Raw genomic sequence first — 15,920 nt, forward strand, 5'->3', positions numbered from 1 at the left:
ATAGAAAAGCTCCGGTAGACAATAAACGGGAAAGAGAAAGAGAAAGATCGAGAGAGAGTGTGCGATAAAGAAACGTGCGACGTTCAAACAAACTTCGCGATAAGATAACGACGCTTACAGCCCCTAAAATTTTCCAAGTTTGTTTGCCGAGTGGTTCTTATAGCGGCCTGCCTTTGCGCTTCTGCGTCAACTCTACCAAAACACAACTCATAAATTATTCCAGAAATGGCGCCTTCAGCGTTGCAACAAAGACGAACACATAATACCCTTCTGTTTCAAAAGCTTTTGAATTTGCGAGATGGAGCGAGCCCATTCACATTGGTGCTGGATACGTTGGAGCAGGGGAGTGGTCCTGTAGTGAGGGAGTTTGCGAGGCGGGCGAAGGTACGAAATAGTAGCGATTTTTATGTTCAGATTATTTTAGTCTGTTTTTAATTATGTTTTATCTCAAGGGAAATTCCCATTTGCTTTTCCTCAAGTCTTGAGGATATGTCTCTCCCTTCTTTTAGCATTTTCTTTTATCTCAACCAAACTATCTCTACGTCATCCAATTAGCTCTCAAATTCAGATCATCCTGAGCCACGATATTCCCCCTCTTAAAGCGTCTTTCCGTTGCCAAATATACTAACAAAATATCTTAGATGTCCAAAACTAAAACAATTTTCATCTCCTTCACCACACTCCGCAAGAAGACACCCTTCGAGCCTGATATCTTCATCTCCGCCCGAGGAAAACAGCTCGCTGCTCTCCGGGCGGAGATCCTCTCTTGCACCCCACCCCCAGCACCTCCTGCATCCACAGCCGTATCACCTAGTAAGTGTCCATTTTCGTACTTTGAGGCACCTGCTTTTTATCCCTCTCTTCCAAACTAAATATCATAGACTAACCCCAACTCCAGAGACTCTTCTTATAATCGACAACCTCCATCCACTATGCACCCCCCAATACGCCTCTCACCTTTCTACCTTTCTCTCTAGTCTTCTCATCTCGCCCCAGATATCCCTTTTATCAACCTACCATGCGGATACCCCCATTCCCCTCTCTTCCCAGACTAGTAGTAGCGCATACACCCCGCATCCACTGACAACTCTCCTCTACCTCTCAACCGCAATCCTAACCCTCACGGCCCTCCCCCAAATCCTATCACAAAAGCGAGCGCGCGATAAAAGTCTGGTGGAGCCCGTATACAACATAGCATCATACCAAGAAGGCGTCCTCGTCTCTTTACCATCCCGGAGGACCGGAGAGGAAGGAGTGGTGATACACATGGAACTCCGACGTCGATCGGGGCGCGGAGTTGTGGAAGACTTCGTGCTCACTCGCTCATCGCCATCTACCACCTATCCCAGCCAAGTGCCGAACATTATTCTACTGGATGAACACCCTCTCTACTCGACGAATTTTACGCAGCCCGAAACCTCCGAGGGAGAGGAAGAGCCGCAAAGTACATTTAATCTCGGTTTAACCGAGAAGCAGAAAAGAGACCGTGAAAATGTCGTGCTGCCTTATTTCGATGCACAAAAGGATGTCGGGAGCAGTGGTGAGGGTGGGAGAATTTTATATGATATGGGAGCGGAGGATAGGGAAGATTTTGATGATGAGGAGGATGAGATTTAGGGCCCATGGGATGGAATTGTTGCCCGAGACACGGGATAAACCTCGAAGGGGAGGTGGATTTTATTATTACTGCGGATGAAAGAAAGATCGAACTCATATCGACCAAAATTCAATATACACATATCTCTATCCCTCGCATATATTCTAATGCGCTCATAGCTCGTCATGACTCTTACTCATCTTAATCTTCTCCTGAATACCTCCCCCACCAGCCCCTACAGTCCACTGGCCCCCGCTTAGATCAGGCATTTGCATAATCTTAACCACCAAACTAGTCCACCCCGTGAAATGCTGCGTCCGTTGTCCGTTGCCCGTCTCAGGGTTGTACTGCTCCCAGGCGAAGCCGGTTTCGAGCCAGGAATTATAGACGGTTTCGATGAGGTTGATGCGAAGGCGAGAATAAAGCTCCTCGGCGAGGGCTCCATGAGGCCCGGGGGTTTGGGCATATTTCTGTTTTTGTAGTTAGTTTAATCCAAGGACATGTTGGCGGGAGGGGAACGTACTAAGAGTTGGACAACAGCAAGATAATTCATATTCATCCAAATGGGGCCCCTCCAGTAATTCTCATCTGTCCCATAAAATTCGTCTTTCTTGCTCAAACTTCGGATCCCATGCTTGCTCCATAATTCCTCTTCATCACCCAGTAGTTTCAACACGTGACCCAATTTCTCACTATTGGCATCAAGTAGGCCGGTGAGGAAGGGGAAGAGGGAGACATAACCTTTATGGCAGACCAAGGAATTCTCCTCATACTCATCGATGGTGGCGTCACAGTAACACTTTTCTTTCTCGCTCCAGTGCAGATCATCGATGTTGCGGAGAACAGCTGTTTCGATGGTGGTAAGTTCAGTTACGTCCTCGTCGTATTCCAGAAGGGAGGCGATGTTCTTGAGAGATTTGGTCATCATTCCCACCCAGGAGATCAGATCGACATGTAGCTCTCCGGGATGTGGTGGTTGTGGACGAGGATAGTCGTCTAGGCCACTGGTGAGAATATGTTGGGGGGTACGGCCGCGCCATCTATATGCTTCCTTGGAGCTGAAAGCACTGCGGTCGTAGGATTTCAAATCTCCAGATTGAGTCTTGCGGAACCAATAGTAATGCTTCTTCAGCTTAGGGTAGAGTTCTCTCAGGTAATGCAAAGCTAGATCGTCGTTCTTGAGGTGCTCAGCATCGACGCTACGTCCAAGCTTTTCTCTAGCAGCAGGAGTGGTGCCGTTGAGAGCACCAAGCTTGGTGACGAACGTGTCTAGTATGAAGAAAAGTGTTGGCGGGTTGGCGTAGTGCGGATATTGAACCTGGAATTCCTGTGGGACTTTGCTTCGTGCTTCAGCACCAAGGATCTGCTCACGGCCAATCCATCCATCCTCGTCCATCAGATTAAACCAGCTCTTAACAACTTCAAGAGCAAGATCTAGATCCCAGTCAATGATAGGCATCAGATGGAATCCCTCATCCCAGAGAAATCCGCGGGGGAAGAAAGGTCGGGAAGGGACAGTGGTAAAAAGTTCATATGGTCCTTCTAACTTCTCTTGGTGTCTTGCCCGGGCTTCAGCAGTTTCTTCCCAAAAGCCCTCGTTTTCTTCGTCATACTCTGGAGCATATGATCGGTCAACGACCTCGTCCCCATAGAAATATCCTAAACCACCGAGAAGGTTGGAAAACATGGAGCTTGTGAATCTTTGCAAGTTCTCCACTGCGAAAGGAGGCTTGGGATCGAAAGTAGAGACAAATCGAGCCCAGTAGTTCTTAGAAACCTGGTTGATATGCCCGGCGATATCCTGACTGGTAATCTCCTTGGGCGCTGAGCCGCTATTGAAAATTATGTCGAATTCAAAGTCGCCCTCAAAAACCTTTTGAATCATGTGAAGATTGCCGGCTCCAGCATCATTCGAAATAGTGTAGACCTGAGGTGGTGGAGGAGGATTTTCCTCTCCATATTTCGCCACGTACTCATCAATCTGTTCTTTGAGATTCCTGAAAAGAATGGGCTTGGCCTGCCACAAATGCTCAGGTGGTACGGTTTGAGATTTCACAATAGTCCGATCCAAGGGTTTGTCGTCATACGAAGGATGCTCATGCTTCGGGTGGAATCCTCGGCCAGAGGTAACAACCAATTTATACTCTCCCAGGCCTTCAGAGTCCCCTTTAAGCGTTACAGCACCTTTATAGCCCAGAGGATCTTTCTCATTCTCGACTTCCAACGACCCCAACCCTTCTAGAGACGCATAGAAGACAATGGTCGACTTCAGGTCGGCCGATGAATCTTTTCTCAACACACCTCTCACACGTGTAGCCCAACTTCCACCGTGACTTCCTCCGGGGACCTTAACAAACATGGTTGTAATATCAATTCCATTCTTTTGGTCGTATATCGTCTGGACGCCACCAGTTCGAACATCGAATTCCTCCCATCCATATCCTTTCATATCATCGCCTTGTTCGCATGTATGTCTGAAGTCTGCAAGCACAATTAGCATATGTATTTCCAAATTCAATGGCCCAATTCCATTCAATTCCCTGGAATATGTTCTCCTAAAGCTTTGACAAGGTAACTTACTATGCTGCACCTCCTCATAATTTTCCACCTTCGACCACATCAACCCGCCCACGAAACTCTTCGGAATCCTTGGAGTAATGCCAAAATACACATTTGGGCGGTAGGGACCCCATAGCAAGCTCTGATTCGAACTCCTCGCAATCTCGTTATACAGCACCGCCGTGTCGTCAGCCGCGGCCACGGCGGAAAGCAGCGCGCCAGCCAGCAGCCGTTTAGTAAACAACATAATTTCTTGCAGCCAGTACCAAGAGAATGGCTTTCCAGAGCTCCAGTAATGAGGATGGAGCTCGGAATAGGTTTTGAGAGGGAAGAGAGGATATTGGGGGAGGGGTGCAGTTTTGAGAACACAGTTGCTTGGAAAGGCTGGCCAATAGATTGTATCGGATTCTGCCTGTAACGCGAGGCTGTCAGGGAGCCTCTCGCTCCGCTGGCCGTATGAGGTTGCGGAACATAACCACTTTGGGAATATTAGAGGAGATCGGTTTTATTGCCTCGGTCAATTGCTGGTGCTAAGTGATGGTTAAAGTTCGAATATGTGTTCTTTACCTATTACAATATGAGGTTGATCATTTATGAATCGGAGATCTGTAGTAGCCTTCGTCCTATGCCTGCTTATAATCATGACTAGCCTCTGCTACTGTATTTTGTATAGGAATTAAAATACGCTGCATAATCATCTTCTATAAACCAAAGTCCATGGGCTCAATTGCTTGGAGTTATGAGGCTCTGAAGAGGTACCATAGTTTATCTTATTTTCTACCATACCCAGGCCCTTCACTCTCTTGTGGGACTCAAAGGTCTGTTGAATCCTCCAACCCGATTCATATACTGCCTATACTCCACTTTCTTCTCCTTCCTGACTGCTGAGACATCATTGCCCGCGACCTTCTTCATATGCGTAGTACCAAAGCCGCCAAATCCCATCATAGCCTGCATAGCAGCCATCCCATCATCTTCAACCACAATATCATCATCATCCTCTATCTGGTCTTCCACAACCTTGTCCTTGGTATCGTTCTTGTCGCCTCTATCTCCTTTGCGTGACGCGTCTACATCCATCCGATCGTGGTCTTGAGCCCCCCCAGTTCCGCCGACTTTGAAACTTACGGGAGGGGTTGCAGTTCTGCTCCTAGAGATATCTTCGTCGGGTTTCAAAGAGGACTTGGTATTTTCCCTTTCCCTGGCACGATTATTGTCTCTATCTCCATCCTTCCTATCGCTTTCCCTCTCCGGTCTTGGGCTCCTACTCCTCATCGTTCGGCGTCCGGAATCTCTTTCCCTTTCTCTATCCCTCGACCTCGACTTTTTTCTTGGCCTATCTCTCGATTCTCGCGCACCATCTGCACCAAAATAGTTAGACGCTGTCCCGTAAACTGAAGATTATCCAAACGTACCTCTCTCCCTACCTCTATCTCTAGCTCTATCATCCCGCCTCCCACCTCTTGAATCTCTCATGTCCCGCACATCGTCTCTCCTCGGGTCTCTATCTCTATCCCTGTTTCTATCCCGCCCACCTCCTGGGGGCGATCGACTTCTATATCTAGTCCTGCGGTCTCGATCATCCCTCCTATCGCGTTCTCGAGGAGGTTCGTCTCGTTCTCGTGTTGGTAGGCGGCGATCCGCTTCGTCCCACATCTGATTGCTGTCTGGGCGGCGGGCGCGCTTGTGCGGAGGTTCTGTCATGGTTACGAGAGGGATGTTGCAATTGCGGAAGTGGTGAGGTTGTGATTTGAGAGGCTAGGTGACGGGGAAGGCTGGATGTCTTGGGACTTTTTGGAGAGAGCGGAAGTCTTGGCGCCGATGGAGAACAAAAGGATCCATTCCGCCCAAGGGTGCTACTTTTAGCGACGCGAGAGGCAATACGTCAGTAACAGACCTTCGAAAGCCAAATTTCGCGGATTCTATCGTTGTATTACTTAATTTGCATCGTTTCGGTCATTATGAGCAAGCATTCCATAGCCATCGGCAACGGACTTGTCACATCTAGGTGCTGTGACCAAACATACTTCTTCAGTCCAGTTGCACTTATAGCTTGTGCTAGCGGCAACTACCCTTTGAAGACCATTTAACAGTCGACTATAAGCCGCAACGGTGGACTTGGATTGGCCGAATTCGTTGAGCACTTGTTGACATTTCGGGGGCATCAGCCTCGCCGTGTGTCGACGCTCTGGGGAAAAAACACATCTAACTTATCGAAACGTATGTTTCCGCTTCGCGAAGGGCATAAATGGTGGACCATATTCCTGGGAGGAATAACGTCACATCACCGAATCCGAAAAATCAAAGGAGATGAGCGGATATTCCCTACGCTATGTCTGCCTCTCGAATCTTTCCTGTCCACCAAATCACTCGTCACCATCACTTCTGTTTTCGTCGTCCCTTCAGTGTTTATTCACATCTTCGCTCAATGCTGCCCCACTATCCGAAGCAGTGGATGAACGACTACGATGGATGGCAAAGCTGGACCGAGGACCTTAGTAAGTACGAGCGTGGCATTTATTTCGCTGTCCATCTTGGCGACGTGTTTGGGAACGGCAGATACAGGGTGCTACACAAACTCGGCAATGGAAGTTTCTCTCAAGTTTGGCTGGCGAAAGACCAGTCTCCAGGGTCTGACTTCCTCATCTACTCGAGATCTTCTAAGACTCCCAGGCTAACTAGTCCAGGGGCCATGGCTATGTAGCTCTAAAGATCGTCCAAGCCAATACCACAGAAGCACGGATCCTCAAATACCGCGCGCAATGTCCACGTGACCATCCGGGAAGCAACCATGTCATGAAACTACGAGATCATTTTGTAATCAAGACGACGAATGGATCCTATGATGGCCTTGCTCTCGAGCTTGTCGGCTTAAATGTTTTTACGGCATTAGAAAACTCGCCATATGGGAAGCTTTCCCGTGACAGGGCTCGGCGGGCATCTGTACAAGCCGCAATGGGATTGACATATATGCACCAGTGGAAGGTTGGTCACGGAGGTTCGCTGACATTTTCCTTTACTTTCGGGTTCATTTCCGTAATCATTCCCCCCTAACGTTTGAGCCTGCAGATCTCCACTCTGGCAACGTCTGCTTCGCGGCATTAGACATGAATAATCTCAGCGAAGCCCAAATAATGAGCCACCTTGGTCCACCGTATCTCCAAGCTGTGAGGAGGAGAGATGGTAAAGCTATTTTACCCTCAGTACCTAGTTACACGGTAAAACCAAGCTCTTTTACTCAAGCTAGAGGTGGTATTAAGATCATTGATCTTGGACAAGGTGCGTACAGTTCACTGAGCTTCTTGAGAGTTACTAAAAGCAAATGGTGTTAACACATTACTAATGAACTCCTAGCCTTCTTCTTTGACCGGAAACCGGAACGTATCATTACTCCAGTCAAGGTTAAGGCCCCCGAACTACTTTTATCCACAAACTCTCTCAGTTGGGACTACAGAGTCGATCTATGGGCGCTGGGTTGTTTGGTATACGTCATCCTTGTATGCAGAGCAGAACCTACTATGTGTCTAACAATGGAGTCTAGTTCTATGAGTTCTTCGTGGGCAAGCCGGCTTTTAATACCTTAACTCCAAAGGCTCTATTATTGGAAATGACTCGCATGGTTAGGGATCCACCTCACCGCTGGCAGTCTCAATTTAATTCTGAGGAATTTTTGAATCCTGACGGTCTGTATTGCGCTTCTACTGATCTCCAACCAGCTTCTTGTTCTTTTGGAATCTAACCCTTATCCCAGGAACCCCAAGGGAGATATACGAAGGTCCAAGACCCCTAGAAGAGACCCTAAAAGCAGACTATGACTTTCTAGGGGGGGATATGACTCCCGAAGAGCTTAAACTCTTAGCTGCATTATTAAGAGAGCTTTTGGTCCTCGAACCAGAGGAGAGAAAATCAGCTAGTGAAATAGTAGACAATCCATGGCTTTGTGGGTCTTGAGATCGGAGCCTTTTCGGGGAATATGGGTTACCTGGCCCTACCGTCCACAGAACGGTAGCCAGCGACTCTCGCCAGGCAGCCTGCCTAATCGCACAATTGAGTGCAATACGAGCCATTAATTCAATTGCGTAAAGGTTTGCTCTGGGAACTTTGCGCAAACGGTGAATGCGGGGTGGGAATGGTGAAGGTGAGTGCTTCGATGGTAGCGATACAAAAAAGTGTAGTCTCCAAGTTTGGTGGTGTCACGGATTCCAATAAAGAGCACCTTTACAGCGGATGATCTCTCCATTCGACTATAATCGTAGGTACGAAGATATTAAGCTAAAGTTAGAAGAAGAGAGAGTTCGACTTTTGGGGGAGCATTCGCAGGCCGAATTCTAATCAGGCAGCAATTGTAGGTGCCTAACTTACGAAATGGCATTGCTAGGTATTATTGTGACGGACTGACAGTAGGGAATCACAATCAAGCTGCCGTAATCATCGTAGGTTCCAAAAGAATACAAATTAAGCTCTATCTTCCATATCCTGATCTCTGCTCCCTTCTTATACCCTGGGACTAGTTTCAAGTGGCGTTTCGGATTATCACGTGACCAATCTACTAGTCGCTACAAAATATAATACGAAAACGATATAAAAAACAACGAAAAGCTAACTAATAGATCCTGTTTGGAGAGAAAGTAGCTCTAAATGTTGTTCTGCCAACCTGAGAGTACTTGGGGCTGCCGTATATTGTAATACTTCAAACGAGACAAAAGGGGGCTTATCTTAGACTCGCGGACTATATTCCTATTAATTCGAGCTAATAGAGGACTTGATTGTAACACTTTATAATTGTTAAAGTATTGGTGTTTATAAACGCTTCGCGAAAAGTGCGTTTGATAGCTAAGGTGGGTCCTTATTTAGTATAGGTGGCTTAGCTTATATATGTTACTAGTAGATTTATAAAACAGGATAACCGTTTAAGATAAATTAAAGGGAAGTAGGCAGAGATAGGTATAATTTTACTTCCACTTTATCGACAATTAGTTAAAAGAATATATTTTTACCTGCTTTATTCCTTTAGGCCTAGGGAGCATTTTCACTTAGTTCATAAAATATCGATGCTGATAATCAGTTCTAATGGACCTGCCATGTGATGTGCAAAACAAAACATTAAAGATATAATGCTAGAAACCGAGAGACAATTGCTAATCGCGTTACCTATTACAAAACCGAAAGCCATGCAGTTCATTGTCTTCGTGTCCATTAATAATCAAAAACAATCTATAGTTGTCTACTACCCTGCACAAGTACTTCCCGGGTTGTATGGCCATGAAATGAAATCCTAACTCCTCTCCCTAAAGAGGCATCATTGTCAACTTTCCAGATTCTCGTAACTGGCTTCTCGTGATCACAACATCGCGACCCCAAAAGCCCAAGCAACAACCATGATCCGTGAGCTCATCCCCTTTCCATTACTGGCAGCACTCTTCTTCTTCGTTGACTGTGCTGGAGGCGCTGCATTCGTGGTCGATGAACTGGTGGTGGGCTTGGTAGTTGAATTGCTCATGACAGTAGAACTTGTGCCGCTAGTTCCAGTTGTACTAGCTAGATTTTTCAAGGGAACTGTAGTTGGGCCATCGATAACAACCATCGTCGTGCCGTCGATGACAGTTGTTCTTCCCGAAATCGAGTAGCTGGGATTCACAGCCACGGTGGTCGGCCCATTAATGACGAGTTCAGTTGTTCCATCTATCACTGTTATGGAGCCTGGGAGGCCTGTGGGTTTCGCTCCAGAAACTGGGACGGTAGTTGGGCCGGGAATCACGAGGTAGGGCGTACCATTGATGATGGTCGTACTTGCCCCTGCGATCCCCGACGGGGCAAGAGAGAGTGGAATCGATGTTGCAGAAGGGAAGATCAGAAATGGCGTCCCATTGATCACCGTCGTGCTTGCACCGGGTATATTGCTTGGGGAATTGGGTAGAGGAACGGTTGTAGGCCCTGGAACAACGAGATACGGGATACCATTTATGGTGGTAGTGGTTCCAGCGAGACCAGGCGGGGCATTGGCTAGGGGAATGCTAGTCGGGCCAGGAATAGTTAAGAATGGGGTTCCATTGATGATAGTAGTACTGCCGACACCATTCCCTGAACCCGGCGCTCCTGGTATCGGGATATTTGTTGGCCCAGCAATGGCGATGAATGGTGTGTTATTGATAACTGTCAAGCTTCCAGTAATACCAGGGGGGGCGTTTGCAACTGGAATATTTGTCGGCCCTGGAATAACAAGATATGGTATGCCTCCTATTATTGTTGTACTTGCTCCGGCGCCATTGAAAGACCCAGGGGCAGGAGCGGGAGCCGGGATGTTGGTTGGACCTGGAACAATTATGTATGGAGTATTACCAATAATGGTCGTGGGTCCTGTGAGACCAGGAGGTGCATTCGATACTGGTATATTTGTAGCAGCGGGAATCACGATAAATGGCTCTCCATTTATAACAGATGCGCTAGCTCCTTGAATGATGGGAGCTGGTGATGCAGGTGGAACTGCAAAAGTGGTCGCAGCAGGGACAATGATAAATGGAGTACCTCCTATATCAACTGTTTGTCCTCCCAGCCCTGGGGGAGCTGCAGCTACGGGGATAGAAGTTGGGCCAGGTATGACGATTTCTGGACCCGGACCTGGCTGGGGAGCGGGTCCAGGGCCGGGCGCTGGTATTGGTGCTGGTTGTGGAGCGGGAGTAGGGGCAGAGTCGCCGCCAAATATGGAGTTTATTATAGCACCAATACCGGGAGCAGAGTCCGGTTGAGGCTGTGGTTGTGGTTGTGGTTGAGGTTGCGGTTGAGGTTGCGGTTGAGGTTGCGGTTGAGGTTGCGGTTGAGGTTGCGGTTGAGGTTGAGGTTGCGGTTGAGGTTGCGGTTGAGGATGTGGCTGTGGCTGTGGTTGCGGTTGTGGTTGAGGTTCAGCGAAGGGGGTAGGTACAGCTTGAATCTGCGGAGGAGGCGCGTAGATAACGGTCGAAGAAGTCAAATCTGTGCCATCAACAGTTTGGTATACAATTGATGTACTTGACTCACGAGGGCATGGGTGAGTCAGTATCGAGGGACCAGCCGGCATGCAAGAGTCTAGACCAGAGATTTGAGCGAGGTATTTCTGAGGTTCTAGATAGTCAACAAGCGTTTGTGGAACCCAGCCGTAATCTATGGTGTTCCCACTCTCAAGACAATTCGTTGAACTGGTGGCTCCAGCGGTGCCTCGCGGTGGCTGATAAATGAAGGGGGTCGGTAATGATATTACGGTCACGGTTGAAATATTCGCAGCGCTGACAGGTTGGCCGTCACTGCCAGTATACGTAGTCGCGTATTTCGTGGATGTTTGTGTACTTGTAGCCGTTATAAGCTCGGTGTTATTCGCGGCAGCAAAAGTTGTCGTGGCTGTCCATGTCGTTGTTTCGGTCGGCTCTAATTGATACCCGTCTATGCCAACACCGCCAAAGTAACCCTCGGCATTTGAATTGACGTTTCCGAATATGCCAGAGGCAGTTGCACAAACGAAATTGTTGTTCTGGTCCCTTACAGCTCCTGCCATAATAACCTTCACGGTAGTGTACACGTAGAACGCCGCTGGAGATTGTCTGTAAAATGATGTCAGCTTGGATGTGGTCTTTAATCAGTATAGCACTTACACCGTAACCCCGCCAGTAACTATGGCAGTGCCATTGTTGCTGAACGTAGCCTCTGTGGGTCCTGGGACCGGATTGTAAAGGAGATTTATTGGATTGACGCCGATCTCTGTGCTGGTTGTAAATGAAGTATTTGTTTTGTAGACGTTCGTCGAGACTCTAGTCGTCGTGATGTTCGGCCATTCGGTAATATAAGTAGTGTATGAGGTCAGGTTAACGACGGCGTGGATCGAGCTATACTTGTAAATATTCCACCACTGTTCAGTAACGGTATCCTGAACCAGGAAACAACACATAGGCGTTGTCCCATTGCCAGGTGCCGTAGTCAAGGAGGAATTGTGCGGAGCTACGATTGATGACCCGTTAACGGCCGCTGTGGTTGGTCCTGTGGTGCTGCTCCTCAAGCTTGAAGCTGCAGTGGTGGTACCAGAAGACGATGTTCGGGTGCTACCGCTTGAACTCAGCGGATTTTGTGTGCTGTCCGTCAGACTTGAGCTGGTGCTGCTTGAGAGAGAGGTTGAGGTGCTGGCGGTCGAAATGCTACTTCGACTCGATCCAGAACCACTACTACTCGACGCCGCGCTCGAACTCAAAGTAGAGCTGCTGCTCCCAGACAGTAATAGCGTGCTGCTGGTTGAGGAGGTGCTACTACTACTGCTGCTTGATGTGACATTATGAAATCTCGAGGCTATCGAGCTCGTCGAGGATGAAGGGGCTGTTGAGGTCAGTCCGGACTGCCCACCGGGCCCGACCGAAACCAGGAGAAGTTGGAGAACCTACCTCTACCAATAAAATCTGCACTGATAACTGAAAAACACACAAGCAACGCAACAAATACGTATCTGGAGGACATGCTGGAGGGCCAGTAACGACGGTGTTGGACAGAAATCGGAAAGGCGCAAATAGTTAAGACGAAGTCAGGAAGATGTAGAAATAAGCATGCGAATAAATGCAAGTCAGAGATTCCATAGGGCTGAATCTAGACTGCTAGAGTTGGGTTATAGTTATTTAGGATTAAGGAGTGTCACACAACGAAAAGGCACCCAGTTAACAGCCTACCTGCACTGGCGGTATCCTCCGTGCTGGCTGGCTCACTAGCCACGTATAGCTGGTAGGCAGTGCCCGCTTGGGTCACACCTTGCGAAACTATGATACTCCGTACGAAGTATAGTAGAGTACCACATGCTTGGAAGACACACAGCCATCTCCAAGCATGAACATATCATATTGCTTAAATGTTGCATGGGACGAAGAGAGCGAGACGGGGAATTGGTGATGTTCAAGAGTAGGCTTTTCTAAGCGAGCACTTCATGCCTCTCACTGGCTGCCACCGGACATCACTGCAAGTTGACGGACTACGAGAACTCAGCCGCAGCCACAGCTCTAAAACACCTCCTAAATTTATACAATTCCGTCCAATCTCCGCGTCGGAACGCAGATCTACGGCGGTGGTCTAGACCACACCGTTGGCTGGGGATTTCCCGTCTCGTCTCCGAGAACCAGGCAACGTCGTCGATGCCCCGTGGCACTGGCAAGCGCAATGCTCCCTCCAGCTCGTAGTGGCGAATCGAAGTCGTGGGCATGGAATCTTGCATCGAGCTGAAAGGGCAGCTATTGGGCCGCCGCCGCCATCCACATGAGATCCGGATCTGAGCAGCTGGATTGGACAGAAGACGAGCGTGGCATGATCGTATAGTTCAAGTTTTCTTTCTGTGGCACAAGCCTGGCTCTGTAGGCATTGCTCAGAACACACATTTACATAGCAGTTAGCGCTCCCAAGCCACTTCATATCTTGCTCCGCCTTCTTTTTGTCATTGCCAAGGATTCGTAGAACTTCCGCACGGGTTAATCCGTGGGCTATACACCATGATTTGATTTCTTGGTGTGGAAATACCTCTCAAATTTCACCTCTTCCTTTTGATCGCTGTCTTATCGAGCACAATATTCCTGCAACGTTCCATGTCGTTATTGTTCTGGAGACTGTGATGGCGTTGCGCCAGGCACTGCTTTTACCGCAGCAGTGGTTGAACTTGGTCATTGCACTTTTATACCTGCCAAATGTTGCTCTTGCTATTCAGCACGTCGTCGAGTCCAGAGATACATATCCTGCGCCGATTATTGTACCATCGTCTTTAGACTGGTAAATGGCATACCCCGAATTTCCTGCTGCTAGACTAACGGAGCTAGGGATGGCAATGATGGTCCATGGTCGAGTTTCGCCCTCCAAGCGGGCACCCCTCCACAAACAATCAAAGTCCTTCCTTCTACTGCTGGGTTTCAAACCTGGGCAGTCACGCCCGAAGGCTGCGTTTCTGGAGATCCCGTAGACTGCCAAAAGCTGCGGGGCGAATTTTACAACTATAAGGAGTCCTCAACCTATGCGCCGAATCTAGCAAACGTGTCGAGCAGTATATACGGACTAGACCTCGAAGCCGGACTCGGCTACACCGGCAAGGGGAGATATGGATTTGATGATATTGGGCTGGGCTGGCAGGGGAGCGGAGGCCCAACACTTCATAATCAGACGATTGCAGGCATTGCAACAAAGGATTTCTTCCTAGGATTATTTGGATTGAACCCACGTCCAAGCAACTTCACGAATTACAATCACCCGATTCCAAGCTTTATGCAGGCTTTGCAGAACCAATCCATGATACCTAGCTTGAGTTGGGCCTATACTGCCGGGAATCAATACCGTACGTTATTCTAGGTACTTGAGTCTAAGGCACTGCATGAGTTTTATACAGCGATGCAGTGGTTCTGCTAGTATTGGACGTAATAATTTACAGAGGGGGAAGTCCTCAGGGTCCAGTGACTAGTCTGAGATATTTGGAGACGGATGACTTACCTTTGGATGCGCTTTTGTGGCTCACAATAGGCTAATTAATATTTTCGCAATAGGTCCTGGCCAATTCCAAGGGAGCTTAACGTTGGGTGGATACGACAAATCGAGGTTTATTCCAAATAATATCTCATTTCCCTTGGGAGTAATAGAAGGCCTCGCAATCGAAATTCAGAGCATCACCACCAACAACAGTGTGTCTTTGCTCTCATCGCCAATAACTTCATCTCTCGATTCCACTGTTCCTTACCTTTACCTACCAAACACCACCTGTACCCTCTTTGAGAACACTTTTGGCCTTGTCTGGAACGAAACCTCCAAGCTCTACTTATTGAACGATACCCAGCACACAGCCCTTCAAACCCAAAACCCTAGCATCACATTCAAAATAAGTCCGGTAGATTCCACTTCAACAGTAGACATTACACTTCCATATTCAGCCTTCGACCTCACCGCGTCCGCCCCCCTCGCCTCAGCACCAACCCGCTACTTCCCATTAAAACGCGCTGATAACTCCTCACAATACACTCTCGGTCGCACATTCTTCCAAGAAGCATACGTGATAGCCGACTTCGAGCGGAACAACTTCTCTATCTCGCAGTGCAACTGGACCTCTGGCCAAAATCAATCCATCGTGGCAATTCTCCCGCCCTCAAACAGCACTACAACTTCTAATGATGCCAAACACGGACTTGCTACAGGGGCAATTGCTGGAGTAGCCGCTGGCGGCGCTGTGGTAGCCCTCATAGCAGGTCTCCTGCTCTATCGCTTCTGCTACAAACCACGTAAACGTGCGGTAGAAGAAACAGAGGAGGCCAGAACACGACCCGCAACGCGACCCACAAGCGCAGGAGGAGACGTAATTATCAAGCCCGAATTAGATGGCACAGGCACCACAATCACAGATACTAAACACGGCCTATTTGAAGCCGACAGTCACAAGGTTTACCCAGCTGCAGAAATGGCAGCTCCAGACACTCAACCTATCTACGAATTGCCAGCTCGAGAGGAGGTGGCTGTTGAGATGATGGGTCAGAATTATCCCGACGAAGTAGATGGTAGGAAGAGCAAGAATTCTGGGAGAATCTGGTTTGGAAGACAGAGGAGTCAGGAGAGCGCTGATACCGTGAGCCCGGATACTCCTGGTAGTCGAAGAGGATATGATCGGACGGTAAGCCCTTTTACCAGTTCAGCCACAAGCACGCCGGCTTCGATGATTCGTTCTTCTCCTTTCAAACCTCCGCCAGTGCCTCCAGTACCGAGTGCTGCAAGTGCGAGTTTACAGAGGGGGAAAACCACTTAA

General features: G+C 48.3%; 5 protein-coding genes across 5 annotated transcripts; 3 read left to right on the forward strand and 2 right to left on the reverse strand.

Moving 5' to 3' along the window:
* Positions 1 to 225: 225 nt before the first annotated feature.
* On the forward strand, positions 226 to 1,617 carry BP5553_07186 (uncharacterized protein; the record flags this gene model as incomplete). Its single annotated transcript, XM_032015809.1, has 3 exons — positions 226 to 384; positions 642 to 813; positions 899 to 1,617. 3 exons carry the CDS (start codon positions 226 to 228, stop codon positions 1,615 to 1,617), a joined length of 1,050 nt encoding a protein of 349 aa, XP_031868078.1.
* A 153-nt stretch (positions 1,618 to 1,770) lies between these two features.
* Positions 1,771 to 5,860, reverse strand: BP5553_07187 (uncharacterized protein; the record flags this gene model as incomplete). The annotated part of the gene is made up of 5 exons (XM_032015810.1): positions 1,771 to 2,067; positions 2,121 to 4,078; positions 4,178 to 4,634; positions 5,021 to 5,517; positions 5,572 to 5,860. 5 exons carry the CDS (start codon positions 5,858 to 5,860, stop codon positions 1,771 to 1,773), a joined length of 3,498 nt encoding a protein of 1,165 aa, XP_031868079.1.
* A 724-nt stretch (positions 5,861 to 6,584) lies between these two features.
* Positions 6,585 to 8,107, forward strand: BP5553_07188 (uncharacterized protein; the record flags this gene model as incomplete). The annotated part of the gene is made up of 6 exons (XM_032015811.1): positions 6,585 to 6,658; positions 6,844 to 7,154; positions 7,226 to 7,435; positions 7,511 to 7,653; positions 7,698 to 7,839; positions 7,908 to 8,107. The coding sequence occupies 6 exons, from the start codon at positions 6,585 to 6,587 to the stop codon at positions 8,105 to 8,107; spliced, it is 1,080 nt and encodes a 359-aa protein (XP_031868080.1).
* A 1,390-nt stretch (positions 8,108 to 9,497) lies between these two features.
* On the reverse strand, positions 9,498 to 12,628 carry BP5553_07189 (uncharacterized protein; the record flags this gene model as incomplete). Its single annotated transcript, XM_032015812.1, has 3 exons — positions 9,498 to 11,727; positions 11,779 to 12,490; positions 12,556 to 12,628. The coding sequence occupies 3 exons, from the start codon at positions 12,626 to 12,628 to the stop codon at positions 9,498 to 9,500; spliced, it is 3,015 nt and encodes a 1,004-aa protein (XP_031868081.1).
* Positions 12,629 to 13,760: 1,132 nt separating this feature from the next.
* Positions 13,761 to 15,920, forward strand: BP5553_07190 (uncharacterized protein; the record flags this gene model as incomplete). The annotated part of the gene is made up of 3 exons (XM_032015813.1): positions 13,761 to 13,915; positions 13,963 to 14,471; positions 14,677 to 15,920. The coding sequence occupies 3 exons, from the start codon at positions 13,761 to 13,763 to the stop codon at positions 15,918 to 15,920; spliced, it is 1,908 nt and encodes a 635-aa protein (XP_031868082.1).

The sequence above is a fragment of the Venustampulla echinocandica genome (genome assembly GCF_003357145.1).
Source record: "Venustampulla echinocandica strain BP 5553 chromosome Unknown scaffold_5, whole genome shotgun sequence".
NCBI classification, from domain to species: domain Eukaryota; kingdom Fungi; phylum Ascomycota; class Leotiomycetes; order Helotiales; family Pleuroascaceae; genus Venustampulla; species Venustampulla echinocandica.